A 23,383-nucleotide genomic window follows, 5' to 3' on the forward strand; every position below is an offset into this window, starting at 1 on the left:
GACCAAAGCATGAGGTAATTAGGACGCCGTAGAAATACCGCCACGTCCCAGCATGCTTTGCAGCATGACCATGCCTGAGTAGCTATGAGGCGATGATGATTCTGTATGCTACACTTTTAACGGAGTGATTTACTAAACAGAAAGCTTATAGAGCGCCGGAGTCCTGACATTACTAGGGGGAGTATTGGAGTTCCCATTGGGCAGTGGTTTTCAACCAGTGGTCCGGGAGCCACCAGTGGTCCTTGAGAGGGTTCCAGGTGGTCCTTAGCCAAATGATGGAGAGTTGGTAACCATATGGACCTATTATAGATCTTTAACTTGGTTTTGTTTTCTGCTCTCAAGAGTTAAATTATCGTTAGTTTAACATCTGCATTACTTAATTAACAACAAGTCTACGTGTGTTATTTTGATAGACGTTGGCCTGTTATTGAGGTCTGAGAGGCTAAATGTATCAAACGATGGTTCCGTGGCTCAAATGCTGAATAAATAATGGACCTTGATAAAAAAAAAAAAAAAAAAAAAAACACTGCCATAGGGGAATCCTAGATCGTGTCATAATAAGAACGGTGTTCAGAAAATAAACAAACCAATCTGGCGATTCTGGTACAGTACTGTATGTGTACAGTAGGTGACTGTGTCGTCATGTTGAGTTACATTTGGTAACGAGTCTTTGGATAAATTAGTAAAAGAAATCTCAATATTCCAAGGTCCCTTTGTTTTTCGAGTTCCCAGGAGTCTGGTTAGGGTTAGGGTGTAGGCTTAGGGTTAGCATTCACCAGATTAGCATTCACCAGTGTGGGCAGGTTAGCGTTCACCAGCGTGGGCAGGTTAACGTTCACCAGTGTCGACAGGTTAGCGTTCACCATTGTCAGCAGGTTAGTGTTCACCAGTGTCGGCAGGTTAGCGTTCACCATCATCGGCAGGTTAGCATTCACCAGCATCGGCAGGTTAGCATTTGCCTGTGTCTGCAGGTTAGCATTCACCAGTGTCGGCAGGTTAGCATTCACCAGTGTCGGCAGGTTAGTGTTCACCAGCATTGGCAGGTTAGCATTTGCCTGCGTCTGCAGGTTAGCATTCACCAGCATCGGCAAGTTAGCATTAACCAGCATCGGCAGGTTAGTGTTCACCAGCATTGGCAGGTTAGCATTCACCAGCATCGACAGGTTAGTGTTCACCAGCATTGGCAGGTTAGCGCATGCCAGTGTTGGCAGGTTAGCATTCACCAGCGTTGGCAGGTTAGCGTTCACCAGAGTTGGCAGGTTAGCCCTTTTTTTCCACCGTCAGTAACGCTTCACTAGCCTGGGTGATCGTAGCAATGTCATCATAAACACACTCAGCACACTGGTGTGTTTGACAGACATCACCAAAGACCGGAAGCCACGGATGTGTGAATCCCGCTTCTATGTCCCACCTCCCCTTGGAGATACGAGGCTTTCCAGACTGTGATGCGGAGAGACAAAACATATCATGGAACGGAGCGAACATGCTGGCACCCAGGCTAACGCTTCACATCCATACGAGTAAAACCGCCAGGGTGTTAGCTTATCTTTTCGAACACAGTTCTTATATGACACAATCTAAGATTCCCCCTGTAGGAGTTCCAATACGAAAAATCACGGTAGCGCTTTCTTGCGGCAGTGACGTCAGACTTCGGTGCTCTATTCCAAAGAGTGAACTTTTTTTTAATACTTTCTCCTTTTTTCCCCACCTTTTTTTGTACAGGACACGTCTTAAACCCTGAGAGAACGCGACTCTAGAGTCCCGTAAGCGTTTGTGATCGACTGACCGAACGCACCGAGTGTTGTGTACGTTTTGCGGTGACGTTTATCGCCGGTGAAGATCGTCCCCCACTCGAGCACCCACGAACCAGATCGCCATATTCACGACCGGGCGGCCGGGGGGGAAAACAACCTTTTCACGCAGCGCTGTGATGTCACACGTCGCAAACCACGCCCCCGAGACAACAAGACTCGTTGTCTTATATTCCTAATTTATTTATGTTAAAAAAATGATAATAAACAACAATATGTTTGTGTTGCAAAGACTAGATTAGTTAAGCTGATTGAGAACAGATGTGTTTGTGTATCCGTTTTGTATCAAGTTTGTCATGAAAAGCTTTTATTTATTGAAACACGGACATAAAGATTGTATTCTGTTTACTGTTAAAGCAGCACTATGTATGTAGTTTGGGGCGTCGGTGACCACTTTGGACACAAACAACATGGCAGCCAACGTCTTTGACTTCATTACCCAAGAGTCTTTGCAAGCATTGGCGTGATTGGCTAGTGTTGATTTTGACGGCAAATTCATCTTTATTCATTGAGATTTTAGTCATCTGAAAAGTTTTAGTTTTAGTCTAGTTTTAGTAGACTATATTATAATATTTTAGTCGACTAAATCTACAGTTGATTTTGTCGACAACTATGTGTTTCGGTGGATTTTACACGCTCTGAAAATTGCAGATCTACAAGCTCACAACGCGTCAGTCATGAGCTTGAAAACCTGCTTGATCCGAGCGTGACCAAAAGTAGAAAATGATGTGTCTTTTAGTCTATTTTTTTTAATTTGTTATCAAAATTGTCAACATATTTAGTCTTACTTTTAGTCATCAAAGCTTAATTTTTATTTAGTTTTCATCAATGAAATAAAGGTAGCAGACAAACATATTACGTCATACACTTAGCTTTAGTAGCAATCTTATTGGCAATGTTGTTTTTGACAGCAAATTTTGATTTTGTTTTAGTCATAGTCTTTTGAATAAAATGTCATTTAGTTTTAGTCATAATTTAGTCACCTGAAAAGTTTTAGTTTTGGTCTAATTTTAGTCGACTAAATATATGTTTTTAGGCGACTAAATCTACAGTTGATTTAGTCAACTGAAATGTATTTTGGCAGGCCTTGATGGCATCGTAATGACTGATTTTACACTTGGTTGTGTGCTGAAAATAGCCGATAACGCGTCGCGCTGCGATGCATTGTGAGCTTGTAGATCGGCTATTTTCAGCGCGTAACACCTGAGAGCAACCAAACATAAAATGCCTCTCTTCTCCACTAATCCCTCCCTAACGTTTTAGTCTAGTTTTTATTTTGTTGACAAAATTGTCAATATATTTAGTCTTAGTTTTAGTCATCACAGCTCAGTTTTTATTTAGTTTTTATTTGGTTTTCGTCAGTGAAAAAACGCAGTCGACAAACATATTTCGTCATAGTTTTAGTCAACGAAATCAACACTGCTGCCTGGCAAATGTCAAGATGAAACTCATTGTCTCCACTATACATACTGTAGTAATACAGTCAAGCCCCTAGCAGGGACCCCCCCTGAGTCTATACATTTATGGAGTTTATGGATTGTCAGTGCTTAAAATGTAACTTTAGAATTGTAATATTCTATATTTTTAAAAGGTTACTTAGTGCTGCTTTGATTTTAAATAACTAACATTCAGAAAATATATAATGTTTGATCAGCTATGTTTCCAAAACCTTTTTTCCACTGGTGAACTTTTGTGCTTTGTGTTTTTTTTTTTTTTTTCAATATCTTTGTGTCTTCCATGTGTTTAACCTTTCTGTGCATGTGGCCTAAAGTAAAAGATGTTCAAATAAGTTTATAAACATGGCTGCTGTCCTTTATTCTTATACTGTAAGTATATTAACTATAACTACTGTTCGTTTCATAAAAATCCACCGTAGAAATGTTATGAGCTACTTTCTGTCGATAAGTTCTGTGTAGTGATTGTTTATTTTGTCATTTTGTCATTTTGGCTATTTACTTAGCCTAAGTGGTTAATCAGGCTAATCAATTCAGTTGATTACTTTAAAAAATATATATTTGAATTGTTTCAAGTTGATCCGTTTATATGAACAAAGTATTTGTTGTTCGATTAATCTAAATGGTAATCAATAAAACAATTCTTAAGAAGATAACTAGTAGTTGCAGCCCTAAACTGTCTCATAAAGTAGACACAACACGTCACTCATAAGCCTAGCAACACTTTAGGTTAAACGTTAACCTAAAAAAGCATTTTATAATGCTTTGTGGACAAGAGTTGGCCTACAACAAGAATGACAAATCACTTCACTTCACCACACGTCATGACACTTGTTGAAAACGCATAATGTTTGTTGAGAGAGAGAGGGTCAAAATAAGTCAAACTACAAGCGTAGTATTTCGTTGCTGTCGTGCAGAAACTTCTTACGTGCATTTTAAAACTTTTTTTGCGTGAATTAATTTAATTTCCCTACTCGACGAGTCAAAGGTAGCATATCCACAGTGACACATTTGTGTTTGTACAGACTACAGAGCTTGTACACAGGGGCGTCACAAGGGGGGGGAAAGTGGGACTGAGTTACAGGGGGGGGGGGGACTGAGTGCCGCACTGCGAGCTTGTAGATCTGCTATTTTTGAAAAGTCGTTAAAACTTGTGCAAATCTTTCAATATATGTATTTTTTTAAGCGAACATTTGTAACTCAAATTTTGCTTCTTGGGGGTCCCTGGAACTAGATATTTTGAGATGGGGGTCCGTGGTCAAATGCATATAATTTTGGGGGTCCTTCAGATGAACCACCGACTGACATAGAAACATAGGTTTAAAAAAAAAAAAAAACCTTAGAAGGATTTGAAATATTCAAATCACATAAAAGTACATACGTTCACAATTTTTCAAAAATAGCAGATATACAAGCTCACAGTGCGGCACCGAGTGCTATTGTTCAATAGTTAAAGCACGAAATGTGAGTGAATCCTTGCACCCAGGGCCCAGAATTTGTTGAACAGTTTTTGGACGAATGAGGTTTCCACCCGAGAGGTAGACAAAGTACTCTTCACTGTTTATTTTAAAGCACCACTTCACCCAGCTCCAGCCTAGCTTCATATAATTGGTCCTCTACTACACTGACGCTCGTGATTGATCATTCAGTCCTCGGAGCCGTAGATGGCAAACCTAGCATGGGCCCAGTGCAGTGGCGTCAGTTCAGCAAAAGCTAGGGTATGGCAAAGTTGGGAGTCCTCATGGAAAAGAGGCATTACATTTTGTATAACTTGGTTCTATTGTGAAAATAGCAGATCTACATGCTTACAACGCCTCGCGCTGCGAGGCGTTGTGAGCATGTAGATCGGCTATTTTCACAATGTCTGGAAAAAAAAAGAAAGTTTTGTCAGTTTTTTACACAGGTTTCTACAGTTTCTTAGGGTGGACATGACAGCCTGGAACGGTTGTTCATGTGCAGCTAAACTTGGCATGTTAGTAAACGTGCCACAATTAACAATAATGCATTGCACCTGTGCAGCTGACCTGCGGAACCTGGGAATATACCATTTTGTGGAGATTATAGTTATAACACCTTGTTAAAGTGACCATTTTGTTAAATGTTGCATTTGTAGTTATTTTACTGTAATTTAACAACATAATAACCAGCACAGATAGACAAAGAGACATTCATGGATTTATATTTAAAAGTAACTTTTATTTTCCCCCCTGGACCCAGGGTATGGCAGCTGCATACCCCTGCCATACCCAATTGACGCCCCTGGCCCAGTGAGGCGCATTGTTAATCTTTACAGCAAATTTAGTCAAAGACCTTTGAATAAGATTCCATTTGGTTTGAGTCATATTTTTGTGTGGAGTTTGCATGTTCTCCCCGCATCTCCTAGGGTAGATACCCTCACAAAAACATGCAGTAATCCTGGTCTCTATACTGCCTCTCCCTGGCCAGCCCGGGGCGCCTGATGGAGGGGAAAGGAACTGGTTTGAATAACGTGTTCCTTCCACGCGCTACGTCCAACCGGGGAAACGCCCCCCTGTCAGGTGAAAAGAAGCAACTTGGACTCCTCATACATAGAAGGGAGCACGAGGTCAGTCCGTTGTCTCACCAGGTGCGGCAGAGGGAGAGCAGAGCCCAGGATTACATATGGCACTGGGTGAAAATGGGTTACGAAAAATAGTAATGTGTATATATATATATACTGTATATATATTTAGTCATCTGACATATTCTTAGTCTAGTTTTAGTCGTCGAAGTATCATACTATTTTAGTCGACTAAATGTACAGTTCATTTTATCGACACAAATGTATTTTGGCGGTGCCTTGATGGTCTACACATGGTTGTATGCTGAAAATAGCCGATCTACAAGCTCACAATGCGACGCATCGTGAGCTTGTAGATCACAACATTATGCACAGGCGCAGATGGAAGCAGATCAGTCGAAGCCTTATGTTCCTTTAACCCAGATTAGGCTCAAACGAGGGGATAAATCCATTCTCCTGCTATCAGGGACGTGCTGGCCATTGGGAAAAGCGGGACAACTCCCGAACGGCCGGTTCATTCCCGGCCGGTCCAGGCCGGCCATTAGGAAAAAAATAAAAATAAAATGTCGGCATTCCATTTTGGGGGCTGGGCGGCCAACAAAGTAAATCGTCACTGTCGGGCAGAAAACCTTGTATCTCCAAGTTTCAAATTTGTAATTTTTTTTCGCAAAGCAAAGCCCTGCTTCATCATACAAGGCTGTCGCACAAAAGTAGTGAAAACAGCAGATCTACAAGCACACAACGCCTCGCACCGCGTTGTGTGCTTGTAGATCGGCCGTTTTCACTAGTTTAAATCATTTTTAAAATGGTTTTGGACAAGGTTTCCACCCGACAATGACGAACTAGAACTCATATAACTGGCCCACTGGCTTGTCACTTGTCATGATCTGAAATGGCAAATCTTTGAGTAGCAGCAGCAGCGCTATAGAGCGAGATCTCTCTCTATAGCGCGCAATGAGGGCCTCTACAACTCTTTTTCCCGGGCTGAATCAGAGGCCCAGCACGTCCCTCCCTCGCTCCTGCTAAGCCATGAAAAATGTGGAACGCCCTACCAACGGCCCATTGTATTGATGATCAAACCACAGTTAAGCTTGTATTGATGATCATGTTAAAAAAAACGTTGACACAGGTGGATCCATTTCATGTCAGGAGGAGGATAAAGAAGAGCGCCCCCTGGCCTGATCACATGGTAAGTGCACGATTAGTATATATAGTGCCTTTATCCGAGGCGCTTTACAGAGATTTTGCATTACATTCAACCCATTCACACACACATTCATACACCAATAGCTGAGGAAACCATGCAAGGCGACAACCTGCTCACCAGGAGCAACTAGGGGTTCAGAGACTTGCTCAAGGACTCTTCCACACTAACTCTGGGGGAGCCCGGGATCGAACTGGGAACCCTTCTGTATTCTAATTAAGGTTTCTCTACCCTTGAGCCACTGCCACGATACAGATGCTTTCCATGTGCGTTCCAAAGGGGTTAATATTTGCTATTTGCTACATTTGCCCACTCTTTGCAGGCTCACATGCCAGGAGTACCGGGAGGCAGACGTCAACACAAAGACCCACGAAAAGTATGACGTTTTCCTTTTATTTCTTCTCCCGTCTCTTCATTTTAAGAGGGACACCTTGACTTGAGTTTTTCATTTATTATTTGGAATCTGTTTATTTGTCATGTGCAATATAACGGCATGTGAAGAAGAAAAAAAAGAAAATCATTGTCAAGCCCTATTCAAAAACACTCCAATAATGACGCATCAATAGCAGTGACGGTGGCTCCAGAGTGGTTTAAAGTGATCTGTAGGTTTCAGGATGGAACTCCCCTTCTGACAACATCATCACCCTGGTCGATGTCACTCTGCCAAATGAGTCAGATTCTACGCCCATGACGTCAGGCACGTGCACACATAGACATCAAAGGGGGCTTGAGCCCCTGCCCTTTTATACGTCTGTAAAAAGTGCCCTCTCTCCAGACCAAGAATGCAGTTTTTATGGTGAAAGAAATTCAAATGCCCCCTCTTTCCATGCCATACCTCAAGAGAATTGCCTTGTCCAAACTCTCCTAAACTTAAATTCAGCATCTTATGTTGAAAGAATTGCCCTCTCTGTGTAGAAATCCATGCCGTTACGCTACATCTTCACTCTCCAGTATTGACTTGATTATGCTTAGTCCAGTGTGGTATCAAGCACCAAAAATAGCCGATCTCCAACCTCCACGCGTCGCGAGTCGCGACGCGTTGTGAGCTTGGAGGTCAGCTATTTTCAATATTTCCACCAAAAGGTCCTTTTAGAAATTTCAGCCCCTGCCTCTCTAACATTCTCTGCACGTCCCTGCTTGACGTTGTTTCTGAATAAATATTCACGCTGCCTCCTAAGATTGAAAAAACGACTAGTCTACTTGAAGATTTTTCAATTTGAATCAATACTTGTGTTTTTTATTGTTTTCCTTTTTCCTTATTGAAGTTTATTCCTTCCTTTTTTAAATATAAAGTGACTTTGGGTACTTACATCTGAGCTATTATTATTTGTGTTATTATTATTTAAAACTCTATTCTTGTTTAACACACAGGTGACTAACAGGTCATTTTGACCGATTTTGAGATCGCAAAGTGCAATAACTCTCCCCGTGAAGGTCTCAGAAATGTACTGTTGTACTTGGTCTGTTTTTTTCCATATAAACAAACAATGCATTGAGTTGTATATCTTTATTTTATTACACCAGATAAGAAGAATATTACAAATATTACCGTACTACTGTATATCAAATAAGACAATAATGCATTTTGTTCCTTCCGTAGTCATTGCATCCTGGAGTCGGTGGCCTCAACAGCTGGAATGTAAGTCTGTGATGAAAGACTTTTGAAAGAAGTATTGATTATAAGTATTGATCCGAATGTCTAGTAGGTGAGACATGACCTTTGATCTTTGTAGGATTGAGCCGTTTTGAACAAAATGACTCAAATCCCAAACGCAAAGTGCAATTATCATGAAATCGCGCACACACATTCCCACTAGGCCGAGGAAGAAATGCCACTTATTTTTTTTTAAATCAGCCTCATGGTGGCACTATAACAGGCCGATTTGTGGTTTTACCTATAACTCCACCGATCAGTTTCAAACTTTGTGTGGCGCACTCCCTAGAGGCTAAACCTTTGCCCTGCATTTTTCACATCAGCCTTTTATACCGCCACCTTTGGGCCGACTTATGTAAAACACATTTTTGGATATTACTACTTGAGATTTTATGCAAAAATCACGCAAATCGGTACACAGTATCTCTATAGTCATGTGATCAAGTCCGATCCGTCTGATATTTCATATTCCATCCTGATTGGCTAATATTAGCTTCCAAAGTTTGCAGGATTGCTCCGTTTTTGAACAAAATGCTTCAAATCATCAATGCAGCTTGCGATTACTGTGAAATTTGCCACAGAAACTCCACCGATCAGTTTCAAACTTTGTGGGTGCACTCCCTAGAGGCTAAGGATAAACCTTTGCCCTGCATTTTTCACATCAGCCTTTTATAGCACCACCTTTGGGCCGACTTATGTAAAACACATTTTTGGATATTACTCCTTGAGATTTTATGCAAAAATCACGCAAATCGGTACACAGTATCTCTATAGTCATGTGATCAAGTCCGATCCGTCTGATATTTCATATTCCATCCTGATTGGCTAATATTAGCTTCCAAAGTTTGCAGGATTGCTCCGTTTTTGAACAAAATGCTTCAAATCATCAACGCAGCTTGCGATTACTGTGAAATTTGCCACAGAAATTCCCACTAGGTCAAGGAACAAATGCTACCTTTTTCACATTGGCCTGTTATAGCGCCACCAGCAGGTAGACTTTAGCAAAACAAATTTTTGGAACACAATGCTTCAAATCATGCATGCAGCGTCCGATTTCCATGAAAGATCTATGGTGAAGAACATATGCCACCCTTTTTACATTGGCCTATTATACAGTAGCACCACTAGGACACACGGCCTGGTGGAGACCTGTGCTCGGAAGAGCACTGCTTCTAGTTAGGCCTGGATCCGACTTTAAGTTGATGCACAGGATTCCAGAAGTGTAGCGCTTATTCGCTCTTGTATCAAACCGGTACTCGAAACGTTCTTAGAATTTAACATATTTTCTAAAGTAAATATGGGGGCGGCTGTGTTAAGAACGTTTCGTTGTCAAGCTCAACGTTGGGCATTTGGACCTATACATGGAGAAATGAGGCAAACCTGTTTGGCCTAAACATGGAGATGTGGAGAACACTATATATGGAGATAGTCCAGTCCATCATGTCATATGGGACTACCGTCAGGGCCGGATCTAGCCTTTAGTAGTAGGTGGGGCAGCAAGAAATGATAGGGGGGCCACCTCCAGCCCACGCCGTGAGGCGTGGGCGGAAAAAAATGGGGGATCAAACCCCCTAAAACACCCGAAATGCATAAAAAACAAAGCATTTTGGCACACTTATACCTATAACACGCATTACAAACAACAGGTCTTACACCTATCTCTCTCTGTCTCTATATATTCTAGTAGAGATGGACTGATTCTTGGCCGGTACCGATCCACCGGTTTTATGAAGGTCTGACCTGCCAAAAACCGATTTTCCGATACCGATTTCTTTAGCTATGAACTAGAAAATAGGGTTGCTCCAATACCCTTTTTTCAGGCCAAGTAGGCCTACAAGACATACTTCAATTTGAGTACCAATAAGCTAGAAGAACACACCAAATCAATCACAAAAGTAGACAATATCCAAAATCACAGACAATATCCAGTCTAATATGATATGGATATAATATTGATGCCAGCTGATCATTCACTGTAAGGCCTAAAGTTAAAAATACATACTACTGTAATATATTGTAATTGCTGTGCCATTGATTCTGTCTGTGTCACTGTTAGAGCTGCATGATTAAGGCAAAACCTTTATTTTAAAATTATTAGTAGGCTATACATATTGAGATCATTTATTTCAAATATTAATAATATTATTATTGAATAAATATTTTTTAACAAGCAAAACGATTGTCTTAAAAGCTAAAATAAATAAGGTTGCATTCATTGTCTTCAATGTGAGAAATTTACCTTGTGTCAAAGTAGTCTGACTCTAGTCTATTCCTTCCTTTCAAATATTTAAGGGCAAAATATTACCTCATGACCCTGGCTGTTCCTGTTGTTTTGGGTTGTAAAACCTCTGTAAGGGACTTAAAATGTTACATAATACATTTCTGTTGCTTAATGTACTTTCTGAAACTATCGGAGGATACTATAACGACCTTTAACAGGCTTCACCTGGACATGCATTAATTAATCCAGCGTGTGGACAGACACACATGACACCACGCAAAGTGAACTGACTTTTTTTTTTCCAACAACAGAGAAACGGGAGGTGGTTTTCCTTTGAAACTGGCTAAAATAAAGGGACATTTATAGGATGGCTTTTTCTGTCGCTTGCAACAGCTTTTGCAATGCTGTTGCTTTCTGTTAAATGAAAGTGAAAGTAAACTCCTTCTGCATGGACCGTCTGGACTGGAGGCAGGAAAGCCTTGCGATGCTTTTTTTTTTTTTTTTTTCTTCTTTGAGACTACATTGACACAGGATTATGGAATATATCCTTACATTGCAAAGGTAATCAGCATCATCTGTATTCTGTTGTAGGCTGCCACTAAGTAGACTGGCTGCTATTTGCTGATGTTTAAATTAGTCCAGAGCATCATGCTGTGCATCGGAATTTATGTCAGTGACCGTCCGGTAACCGATGCGGCCGGTTTGATATCATACCGGCCGATTTTTGATTTTTGCATGCCATCATGTTTGGTGGGGCAGACAGGGCATTTAGGGGGGCATTGCCCCCCCTTGCCTATGCCTAGATCCGGCCCCGACTACCGTCATAGACAGTAGCCATTGTTAGGCCGGAGTCAATTGCTGTCTGTCTGTCTGTCTGTCTGTCTGTCTGACTGTCTGTACAGGAAGTGATGTCACATGACATACTTTTTATGCCCATATATGAGTCATTCTGTACCACATCTCCATGTTTAGGCAAACTCCACACAGAAAGGCCCTATCGCCAACCCCAACTAGGGTGTGGGCGATGGGGCCTTTATGTGTGGAGTTTGCATGTTCTCCCCGTGTCTCCTAGGGTTGATACCCTCACAAAAATATGAACAAACTCCCCCCAGAATGACAACAACTAGAATCGTCAGAGAAACGCTGTGGTTGGCCAGATGGTCAAGAATTGGCGCAACCTCGCCCTTTAGGTCGCATGTCACTCTGAGGTCGCATGTCACCCTCAGGTGTCTTACTAGTATACCATAGAGATACCACAATATAAACGTACTCAGGTACAAGTAAAGGTTCTGTATTCATATTTCACTTGAGTTAAAGTGTGAAAGTATCGGCAACAAAATATACAAATATCACTTATGCATGGGATCATAAGTATTGATCCTCACTAAATTAAAAATAAGTCAAAGAGGTCAATAGAGCGCTTCGCACTAACAAAAAACGTGTCCTCCTGTTCCTTGTAGCACCGAGCGAACTCCGACCCTGGCGCCTCCATCGGGAGAGACGGTGCGCGGGAACAGAACGAGGCGAAGGTGGAGGAGGAGGAAGAACGGGAAACGAAAGAGGAGAAGGAGATAGAGATGGTAGGTCTGAGAGGGGAACTAGACTTAAGCTGGTATGGAAAGTATGTGTATTTATTTTAGTAGTGTGAAGATGCAGGCTATACTGGACAAATACCAAATGGGATGTTTTATGGATTTGTTCATTTGTTAATGTGAACATATTTTTTTTTTGTTTTGTTTGTTTGTTATGTTTGTAGGTTCTCTACATTCTTCTTTCTTGTAAAAATGTAAACTACTGTATCTAACAAGGATACATACAGTATGTGCCATTTCAAAGCTTCATAAGTCCTGCCATTGGCAAGACAATAGATTTTCAGGGGATTTGCAGAATATTGATCTTGTAGATCAGTTATTTTTGCTATTGTCATGACTTTGACGTTAAATCTAGCTATAAAGGTGGATTCTACGAGTGGAGTGGTTTCTTGACATTTGCGAGTTTCTGCAAAAAATACGTTCCATTCTCCGTAATGATTTGAACGAAAAAAATCTTTTGCAGGAAACTTTCTGGAAAAGAGCAGTAGGCTAAATACTAAAGAGTTAGGCGTCAATAATCTTCAAGCTTCTGCCTACACCGCGTCCATACCTTTTCGAACTGCCTAAAAGAAAAAGGATTCTTGTAGGGTCTCACTGAACAAGGAGTATCAAAATAAACATTTCATTCATTCATTTGTTTGTTCAAGGAGGGCAGAGGAAGGGACGGCGGACACGGCGCCGACCCTCACCCGGAGGACGGAGACGGAGAAGGGGAGGAGAGGAGCGGAGATGGAGACGGGTGGGGGACAGAGGAGGACGACATGGATGCAGAGAGAGGAGGAGAATGGGAGGAGGAAGAGGAGGAGGGACTGGGGGCGGAGAGAGAGACTGAGAGGCAGGAGATGGAGAGGGAGCGGATGGAGCTGGAGAGGGAGCGGATGGAGCAGCTGATGGAGAGGGAGAGGCAGGCGGAGAGGGAGAGAGAGGAGGAGGTGGGGAGAGGAGGGGGAGAGGAGCTAGGGGGAGGAGAGTCCGGAGAGGAGGAGGAGGAGGAGGGAGAGGAGTGGGAGAGGAGAGAGAGACACCGGGCGGAGATGGAGAGAGCGAGGGAGGAGGGTGGGCGGGGTTATGGTGGTGACGACGACGAAGATGACGAAGGGCCCGGGGTTCCATATCCCCCCGAGTACTATTATCTGAAGGTACGACACTATGTCTTAATTACGTTGTTTTACGTTATCTTAGATGGTGGTCAGCCACAAACCAATAAAAAACTATAAATATATATATATATCGTCATTGTCGGGTGAAAACCTTGTATGTCCAAAACCATTCGTTTTTTATATCATCTAAAAAAATTAACTAAACTAGTGAAAACAGCCGATCTACAAGCACTGTGTGCTTGTAGATCTGCTGTTGTCTTTACTTTTGTGCGACGGCCTTGTATGATGAAGCAGGGCTTTACCTTGCGAAAAAACATACAAATTTGAAACTTGGAGATACGAGGTTTCTGCCCGACAGTGACGATATATATACCGGTTCTGTCTTTCCACGAAATAATAGAAAAAGATTTTGTTATCTGTGATAATCATGAGATGACTGACATGTCCATGTTTGTTTTTAGGGAGGCCCGGGTGAGGACGGACTTCCTGGACCAAAGGTGAGACGACAGTCAAAACCCTGTGTTAAATGAATGAATTGCGACCGTAGGCCGCAGTTAACTATGAAAACCTCCACATCTTGTCCGTATATCCGTGAGTGAATGAGTAAGTACCGGTAATGCCTCATTGTCTATATCTGCTGACCTGTTGTGACATCACATTAGCCCCTTTTCCACTGGCCCAACACCACACCACTCCACACCACACCGCCCACTTGTGACAGGTTTTCCACTACAAGGACCTGGGTAGAGTGGTGTGAAGGTGGTACTAAACGTGGTACTAAAAAGTATCCAATCTAGAGTAGGTCTGAGCTAGGCCAAACCCAGAAGTTAATGTTGGAGTGCCCGTTGGGCAGATCTTTATGCCCATATATGGTGCTCCATGTTGGAGTACCCGTTCGGTATATCTTTATGCCCATAAATGGTGTTCCATGCGAGCCCACACTGTTTCGTAGGAACAGTATTTCTAGTTAGCATTAGACATTTAGATGTTAGCTTTAGGTGTTCGGGTTGGAGTTACTTTCAACACAGCATTTTAGTTTTCATTTGAATGTATTTATTTAGAGAGTTGGCTTGTCAGTGACCGCACGCAGTGAAGGCTTCACACATCACCTGTCCTACTAATCAAACATCAAAGGAGTGGTTCGTCCCAAAAAACCTTTTATATACCCCACGAAGCCTTGAATTTATGGAGATTTCGTAGTTTTTGTCGCATTACTACTAAGCCAATAATTCTATGACCGGTGAAAGACGCGAGATCAATTTGCCATTTTAGGAAGCTCAACAGACATCCTAAAACATCGGCTTCGCTGATTGGCCAAGCTTCATGGTGACGTTTGTTCCTGTACCACCATACAGTATAAGTGGTGATCATGCGACATATCTCAGTCCTTTTGCCGAGGAAAATAGTTGGCTTGCTTTGCCTTTGCGTAGAATGTTGCGATGGGTAGAGCATCTGGAAGGAGCAACGCACATAGCTGAAAGCGTTGTTGTAGCAGTCCGTGAAAAGGTGTACTCATTTGGATGGCACTTTCAGATTGAGGTGAAAGTCTTCAACACAGTGACTTTGCGCTGGATGACGGTGTCCACAGAGACAATTGGAAGACAATTGAACCCAGTGGTTCCCTCCTGTCGTAAAGGCCACACGGTTGTGCTGATCGGAAATATAACTTACCTCTGGGGGGGACGTCATGATTCGGATTATTACTGCAACGTGCTTTATGCATTTGGTGTTGACACCCACACATGGTTCAGGCCCAGGTTTTCTGGGACAGTTCCAGAGGGGAGGGAGAAGCACTCAGCCTGCGTTTTGGAGAAGATCATGTTTGTCTATGGAGGATACAACAAGACTGGATTCATGAGTGACTTGTACAAGTTGGACACCGCCACAATGGTCTGGACTTTAATTAACACCAGAGGCACTACGGGACTTGCTTCAGCAGGTCACTCGGCCACCATCATCGGGACAAAGATGTTCGTATTTGGTGGCTTTAGAGACAGTAGATCGTATGAAGAGACGAACTACTGCAACGACATCAGAGTGTTTGACATGCAGACCAACTGCTGGTTGAGCGCACCTTCTGCAGGGCTTCTTCCAAGAGAACGCTGTGGTCATTCAGCCTTTGCTTACGATGGAGAACTGTACATATTTGGTGGGTTTGGCCGGTGCTCAAATGATCGGTCGGCGGACGCGAATGAACAGTGGGGGGTCTTCACTGATCTGTGGAAGTTCAATCCAGAGACCGTCTCCTGGAAGCAGGTTCAGCCCAAGGGGAAAGGCCTGCGTTCGAGGTCCCCTCAAATGAAGTGCTGTTGCAAGGTGGGAGAACGCATCGTCTTTGTCCGATACGTTTCCAATTACACCAACTTCACTCGCTTTAGTTCTAGTGGACACGACGACCCCGTAGACATCTTGGACTTGAGTCCTAGTCTCAAGACGTTATGCAAGCTAGCAGTTGTCGAGTACCGCCTGGAGCAGTCGGGACTCCCGCACGACATCAGGTGGGAGTTAGGGCTGGGTGCGATGACCACAATACAGAGATTCCGTTTTTCAAGTGTTAAATCGTCACGGGTCAGTTGGTCCTAAGCTGTGCCGGCCTCCCAGCCAGGGGTGTCGCACCAAACCCTGGGCCCCGGGTACAAGGATTCACTGTGGGCCCCCCCATGAATGTTCTTCATAGGGGGAGGGGGTTTAACCCATTTAGACTGGGAATGCATTATTTTGTGCTTTAACTATTGAAAAAATAGCACATCTACAAGCTCACAGTGCGGCACCGAGTGCTGCTTTCTAAAATGTGTATTTGGCCATGGACCCCCATCTCAAAATATTTAGTTCCAGGGACCCCCCAGAAGCAAAATTCGAGTTACAAATGTTTGCTTAAAAAAATTCATCTATTCATGGGTTGCATTTGTAGTTCTAAACAGCCATGTTGAGGACCAACACAGGTGTTTCAATTTGTCTGATTGGCATAGAACTAATGTTCTATGCCAATCAGAACACCTGTGTTGGTCCTCAACATGGCTGGTGTAGGACTACAAATGCAACCCATGAATTCAAAGATTTGCACACATTTTAATGACTTCAAAAAATAGCAGATCTACAAGCACGCAGCGCGGCACTCTGTGCCGCCGCGCTGTGAGCTTGTATATCTGCTATTTTTCAATAGCTAAAGTATAAAATAATGAAGTCTCCTTTCCACCTTTGGCCCTAGTAACTCAGTCTCACCCTTGTTATCACGGGTCAGTTGGTCATTCTAACCTGTGCCGGCCTGCCAGCTGCGCTTCCTTGGTCATTTATGTCACAGGGACAGTGCCGCCGCTACCATGACACGCACAACACTCTGTGCGTCGGGCATCACGCTGCCAAAGGGCACCAAAAAATGAGAGAGGAAAAAGGAGGGGAAAAAAAGAGCCAAGCTGATCATCATCATAACAACTAATATGTATTTGCTCCGCCTAAAAGTAATCAAGCAAGTATGATGCCTGCTCAATGATTTCATCCATTTGATCTGGGGGCGGGGCCGCAGCACGGTCCGCGACTCTTTTTTTTATTTTATTTTCAAGAATTTTTCACCCAGTGCCAATTATCTAATAATGTAATCCTGGGTGCTGCTCTCCCTCTGCCAGTGGGGAGCAACGGACTTAGGGCTGGGATGCGATTACAAATTTTAATCTAATTAATTACAGGCTCTGTGATTAATTAATCACAATTAATCGCATTTTAATCGCACATCGATATTTGACCTGAGAAGCATTATTTTCCAAGTAAAACACATTTTGTTGTACGAGTGAATCAACGAGTGAGTTTAAATTTGTTTTAATCTACATTTCACATCCCCTGGGCCAAGCAAAGCGCTCTGATCGGCTACTTCTCCCTTTGCGTTTGTTGTCTCTTCTTGGTTGGTGCATCGCTATGATCAGTAAGCCCGAAACTGAAGGTTCTGTGGTGCAAAAAATAAGTGCGTTTGAAATGCGTAATTTTTTTTAATCGCAATTAATCAGTTAAAGTCCCAGCCTTAATATATATATGACACAGAGCCTGTGACATGAAACTGAATGCAGTATTTGTGCCGCGCTTCGCTGGCTGGCGCAAGTAATTACCGGTTGGTTTCAGGGCAACAACTTATTATATCTCCTCCACCTTGGGTGTTGAGAGCCACTGGCCCCTAGAAGCATAAACAAAACCTCCTCCTCCTGCTGCGTCAGCCATTGATGTGAAACCTGGTGAAGATCTGATCTTCAAGGTGATACACCATGAAATTTCACTTTTCCTATTTTAAAACCTTTTTTTGGGGTCCCACTAGCACCTTCTATCCTCACAAAGTCCCATTTCTGACCGTTGTGTCTTTCTCTGGTTTTGAGAAGGAGAAGGTTAAAAGTATCCCACGGGTTCTCAAAACAGGCTATCCAGATTTGCTGCCGATTGTGACGTCATCTGCCGATTGTGACGTCATCATCAACAACAAAAAAATCAGAAAAAAATCTAAAAAATGTTTTTTTTCAAAGATTATTTTTTTTCAAAAAATGTTCTTTTTTTTTTTCAAAAGGTTTGGGGGGGGGGGGGGGGGGGGTGGCGCAGTTCAGGCCAAAGGTGGTACTGCAGCTGAAATGCTCTGAGAGCCATTCACAAATGAGAGAGGCTCTCTATTCAGGAGTAATTTAGCCTCAAACCTTTTGAAAAACGTTTTTGGGACATAAACAATATTACATAAATACTTTTTAAATGCATGGTGTATCACCTTTCAGAGTCTCCAGGCATCAGATGATAGACCTGATCTCAGCTAGCCGTCAGTTAGAAGATCTGTTCTCCAGAGCGTCTCCAGCTACTGTAGACGTCAGAAGATCTGATCTTCAGCTAGATGTCAGATAGACTCTTTGATGTCCTTGGAGAGAGCTCTGCTTTCTGTACTTATTAATGTGGATTTACTGTAAATTATTCATCCTTCCCCCAACCGTGCAGACAGGGGCGTCACAAGGGGGGAAAAGTGGGACTGAGTTACTAGGGCCCAAGGTGGAGGGGCCTTAATTATTTTATATTTTAACAATTGAAAAATAGCAGATATACAAGCTCACAGCGCGGCACCGAGTGCCACGCTGCGAGCTTGTAGATCTGCTATTTTTGAAAAGCAGTGAAGATGTGTGCAAATCTTTGAATATATGAACTTTTTAAACGAACATTTGTAATTCAAATTTTGCTTCTGGGGGGTCCCTGGAACTAAATATTTTGAGATGGGGGTCCGTGGCCAAATTCATATAATTTTGGGGATCTTTCACAAGAAAAGGTTTGACATAGAAACATAGGTTTTTGAGACAAATGTTAAAGATTTTTCAAAAATGTTTGAAATTGTTTGAAATTGTCGTAATATGCATTCCCAGTCTAAATGGGTTAAACCCCCTCCCCCTATGAAGAACATCCATGGGGGGCCCGCAGTGAATCCTTGTACCCAGGGCCCAGAATTTGGTGTGACGCACCTGTGTGTAGATACAGTAAATTATACACACCTGGATCTTGAGACTGTCAGAGTAAAAGGAACACTGTTATCGCCTCTCTCTGGTGGAAACCTCGTGAGGTTGACACTAACAACCCGTGGCAAGTAAATTCAATGTTTGGGCAAAGTGGAGTTTGCTTTCAGGTTGCTCGACGGGCAAGTGTGTTTGAGTGAGCCAATTTGGAAGTAAAGGAAAAGCCTTTTGTGTCAACCCCTCGAAAAGCAAGGGGTTTGTTAGTATGTGTTGAAGGTAACTATAAAATGAAAGAAACGGTCCGAAATAGGCCTCCAATTTTCTCCCTCAAAGGGTTGAGCCAATTGATCTGAACTGTTGCACATTGAGCCATTGGCTTGAAGCCATGTGTTGTTCACTTTTCCACTAATTTTTTTTTTTTTTTTTTTAATACTGTCCTCTCAGGCTATGCGATCTGTAGTCGTGGTTGCGGTCCCATAGCCCGGATGGATGAGGGTTCAAATGGCGTTGATTGATTGATTATGGTTTGGTGTAACTGTCTAGGTTGTTTACATTCTTTCTTCTTTTCCCATTCTTGTCAGGGTGAAATCGGTGAAAAAGGACACAAGGTAAACAACATGAATATTCTCTTTCACAACTCATCACCTCTCTCACACGTCTCACTTTACTTCACCACTTCTTCCATGTCTCTGACACTGTGTGAGTATAAGTTAATACGCCTCTGTGTGTGTGTGTGTGCGTGTGCGTGTGCGTGTGCGTGTGCGCGTGCGCGCGCGAGCGTGCGTGCGTGCGTGCGTGCGTGCGTGCGTGCGTGTGTGTGTGTGTGTGTGTACAGGGGGAGCCAGGCATCGGTCACAGGGGTCCGGTAGGGCAGGCTGGTCCTCCAGGTCAAAAGGTGAAATATCTGTCCTTAAAGGAGTAGTTCACCCCCAAAATGACTTTTTTTCTATTGATTACTCATGCCATGGAGACTTGAGTTCAATAATATTTCAGAATCAATTGGCTTAAATTTACTATATCCAAATTTTTGTCTTTATAGGATTTTTTGTCCTACAAATACAAAAAAATATATATATTATTGAACTCAAGTCTCCATGGCATTAGTAATCAATAGAAAAAAAGTCATTTTGGGGGTGACCTATTCCTTTAATTCCTCTTTACAATGTAGACATTTTATCAGACGCTCTATAATCCAGAGCGACTCAAATCATCACATACAGTGGGCCCTATTTTAACTAGTACCCCTTCTCTCTAAACTTCTTTGCCTTTTTTTTATTTTTTACTATTTTTACAAATATTTTGGAATAGTTCAAATCTACATAATCTACATAATCTCATAACGCTCATCTTTGTGTGATCATAGTAACTTTCGTAATGTTTTCCATCAACAATTATTTTTTTCAGTTTTCAAAATCTTTATCCCACGATTTTGTAACCCCTTTTTCACCCGGTGTCAATTATCTAATGTAATCCTGGTCGCTGCTCTCCCTCTGCCAACCTGGTGAGAGCCCCAAACTGAGCCAGCGCTCATGCTTCCTTCAGTGCATGAGGAGTGAACAGGCCGCTTCTTATCACCTGAAAGGCTGGAGCTTCCCCGGTTTGACGTGGCACGTGGAAGGAACACGTTATTCCATAAAGTTCCTTTCCCCATCATCAGGTGCTCTGGCTGGCCAGGTGGAGGCAGTATAAAGACCAGGATTTTGTGAGGGTACTTAGCCTAGGATAGGTGGGGAGAACATGCGAACTCCACACAGAAGGCCTTTTACAAAACATTGTAATGGATTTAGTTTTATAATTGAATTGAAAAGAAGTAAACTGCATTTAAAAGTAGATGGTGTGGGGGCGCCCGCTGGCCTGGTGGTCAAGGCGCGTACCACACATACTAGGCTATGATGCCTGCTGGCGTCGCCGGTTCGATTCCCGATCCTGACGACCTTTGCCACATGTCATTCCCCATCTCTCTCCACATTTCCTGTCAGTCTACTGTCCTATCAAATAAAGGCATAAAAAGCCCCCCAAAAAAATAAAATCTTAAAAGTAGATGGTTTGAAATCCCTCCTTTCCCTCAGGGGGAGCCGGGGGAGCAGGGGCCCTCGGGTGCTCAAGGTATCCAGGGTATCCGTGGCAACCCAGGAAGTCCAGGGACTCCGGGGTCCCAGGGCCAGGCTGGTGAACCCGGAGCACTCGGCAGAGAGGTAATAATAATACCGTCTATAATATTATCTAAAAGCGTTGCAGAACACTCCACACATGCTACTCGTTAGTTAAATGAAGGTAAATCAAAGTAACACAAAAAGTAACTTTTCTCGTGCAGGGGGACCGGGGTAAACGGGGGAAGAACGGAACGCCAGGGACCCCCGGAGGGCGAGGACCCCCAGGAGAACAGGTAATGCAACCTAGGGTTGTCAAACGTCCCTTTGGAAATGTGGAAACGCAGGGAAAAAGTGTATGTTCCTTATAGTTTTCCACATTAGTAAACTAGTCGTCTCTGTACTGTCGTCTGAAATGTTTTTGTTTTAGTCTCGTTTTAGTCGACTACATTGATAGTTGTTTTTGTCGACAAAATGTTATTTTGTCTGGCCTTGATGGTGTCGTATAGCCGGTCTAAGCAAGACGATCTACAAGCTCACAACGCGTTAGTTGTGAGCTTGTAGATTGGCTATTTTCAGAGCGTAACACTCGAGCGCAACCAAACATAAAATGACTTGTCTTTTAGTTCTACTGGATCTCTTCTAAACTAGTCCCTCCCTAATATTTTCGTCTAGTCTCTTTTTGTTGATGAAATAGAGGGTATGCGCGTGACATCACTGTTGCTGGAAGTTATGTGGGAACACGCCTACTGAGTGGCAAAAAACTAATTTCTGCTATTGACAGCCCATACATCCAAACAGAAATGTCCTATCTGATTGTATTAAACAAAGTTAACTCACCAACATTGCGGCTGTACTGAAAGCTTGAATTATCCTCTTTCTATCTGCAAAGTTTTTGTTTCATAAAAATCCACCATAGGCATGCTATGAGCAACTTTCTGTCAAGACATTATGTGCAGGCTTTTATTTTTCTAAGTGTCAGAGTTTGGAAGCACTCGTTTTCTACAACACAACATCCTGCTGCCTCCTGCATTATGTGCAAATTAGAAACAGGTGGTATGCAGGGCTGTTGGTGATTTGCAACGAGCACTTCCAAACTCCACTGCTCCAAGCTGCTCAATGTTTTGCCACTCAGTCTAGATTAGGGGGGCGGGTCCCAGTGGACGTGCATACCCTCTATTGTCAATATGATCGGTCGGTATCGGGAAGGAAAGAATACCGTAGTATCGATACATCTCTGAAATGAAAAAATAAAATAAAATAAAATAGAGAACGACTGTGCTACACTAAATGGAACAGTCTTGCACCCATTAAGATGTGAAAAATACCTAAAAATGTCTTCTAAATCCTAATGGTTTTCCGAAAAACATTATATTTCTTTATCTGTGGTGACCAAAGTTTTTAAGGTCAAGGACCGCTTGAATTATATGTATTTGACCATGGACCCCCATCTCAAAATATTTTGTTCCAGGGACCCCTGGCCAGAAGCAAAGATTTGAGTTAAAAATGCTTGCTTTATGTATTTCATCTATATTCAAAGATTTGCACGAATGTTCATGTTTTTTTTTGTTTTTTTCAAAAATAGCAGATCTACAAGCTCATCTGCATGTCTTCGGGTTAATTATCAGTAGAACTGGACCTAAGTCCAGGAAGTAAGGAAGAGGCCCAGTTTCTTCATAATTATGGCTGCTGTGCAAATGATCAGCATTGATGTGTGACATGTGTGAGAGGTTTGACAGGAGTGTTGTTTTGTTCAAAGGGTGCTGATGGTACGCCTGGAGTGAAAGGAGAAAAGGTAAAATGATATATTTGATGCTCTGTTTTATCTCATTAAAAAAACGTTTTAATTCATAAAAACTGACCAGCATTATCAGCATTAATACACCTTTTACTATGGTTACCAATACCGGTTTAATTTTCACGGAGGACTGATTGTGCCACAATAAAAAGAGAATAACAGTTTTCATCAAATAAAAAAGGACAAAATAATCAATAAAAAAACACAATCCGTTAATTGTATTCAATCGTGGCAGCAATGGGCTCTCCATATGTTTTGATCCAAGAGAGAGAGATAAAAAAAATAGGTTATGCTACTCAACATAATCATTCAAGTGCTTTTTGACGTAATTTGAAAATAGTAAAAACAGAAACGTTTTAATGGTATTTATTTCATCTAACCCTCCCCAGGGGGACAGTGTTCGAGGGGCACCAGGTGCCAGGGGCATACCGGGCAACTCGGGTAGGAGGGTGAGTTGGCAC

General features: G+C 42.5%; 1 protein-coding gene across 1 annotated transcript in view; it reads left to right on the plus strand.

Moving 5' to 3' along the window:
* The window catches only part of col7a1l (collagen type VII alpha 1-like), a gene marked incomplete at both ends in the record, with an annotated part of 222,091 nt that overhangs the window by 149,955 nt on the left and 48,753 nt on the right, over nt 1-23,383 (plus strand). Inside the window, 8 exons of the mRNA XM_080753927.1 lie at nt 12,344-12,463; nt 13,123-13,383; nt 14,037-14,072; nt 19,616-19,642; nt 19,870-19,929; nt 21,104-21,229; nt 21,349-21,420; nt 23,312-23,371. Coding sequence (XP_080610053.1) covers nt 12,344-12,463; nt 13,123-13,383; nt 14,037-14,072; nt 19,616-19,642; nt 19,870-19,929; nt 21,104-21,229; nt 21,349-21,420; nt 23,312-23,371 — 762 coding nt within the window. The remainder of the gene's footprint in view (nt 1-12,343; nt 12,464-13,122; nt 13,384-14,036; nt 14,073-19,615; nt 19,643-19,869; nt 19,930-21,103; nt 21,230-21,348; nt 21,421-23,311; nt 23,372-23,383) is intronic.

The sequence above is a fragment of the Nannobrachium achirus genome (assembly GCF_963921795.1).
Source record: "Nannobrachium achirus genome assembly, chromosome: 23".
Taxonomy (NCBI): Eukaryota; Metazoa; Chordata; class Actinopteri; order Myctophiformes; family Myctophidae; genus Nannobrachium; species Nannobrachium achirus.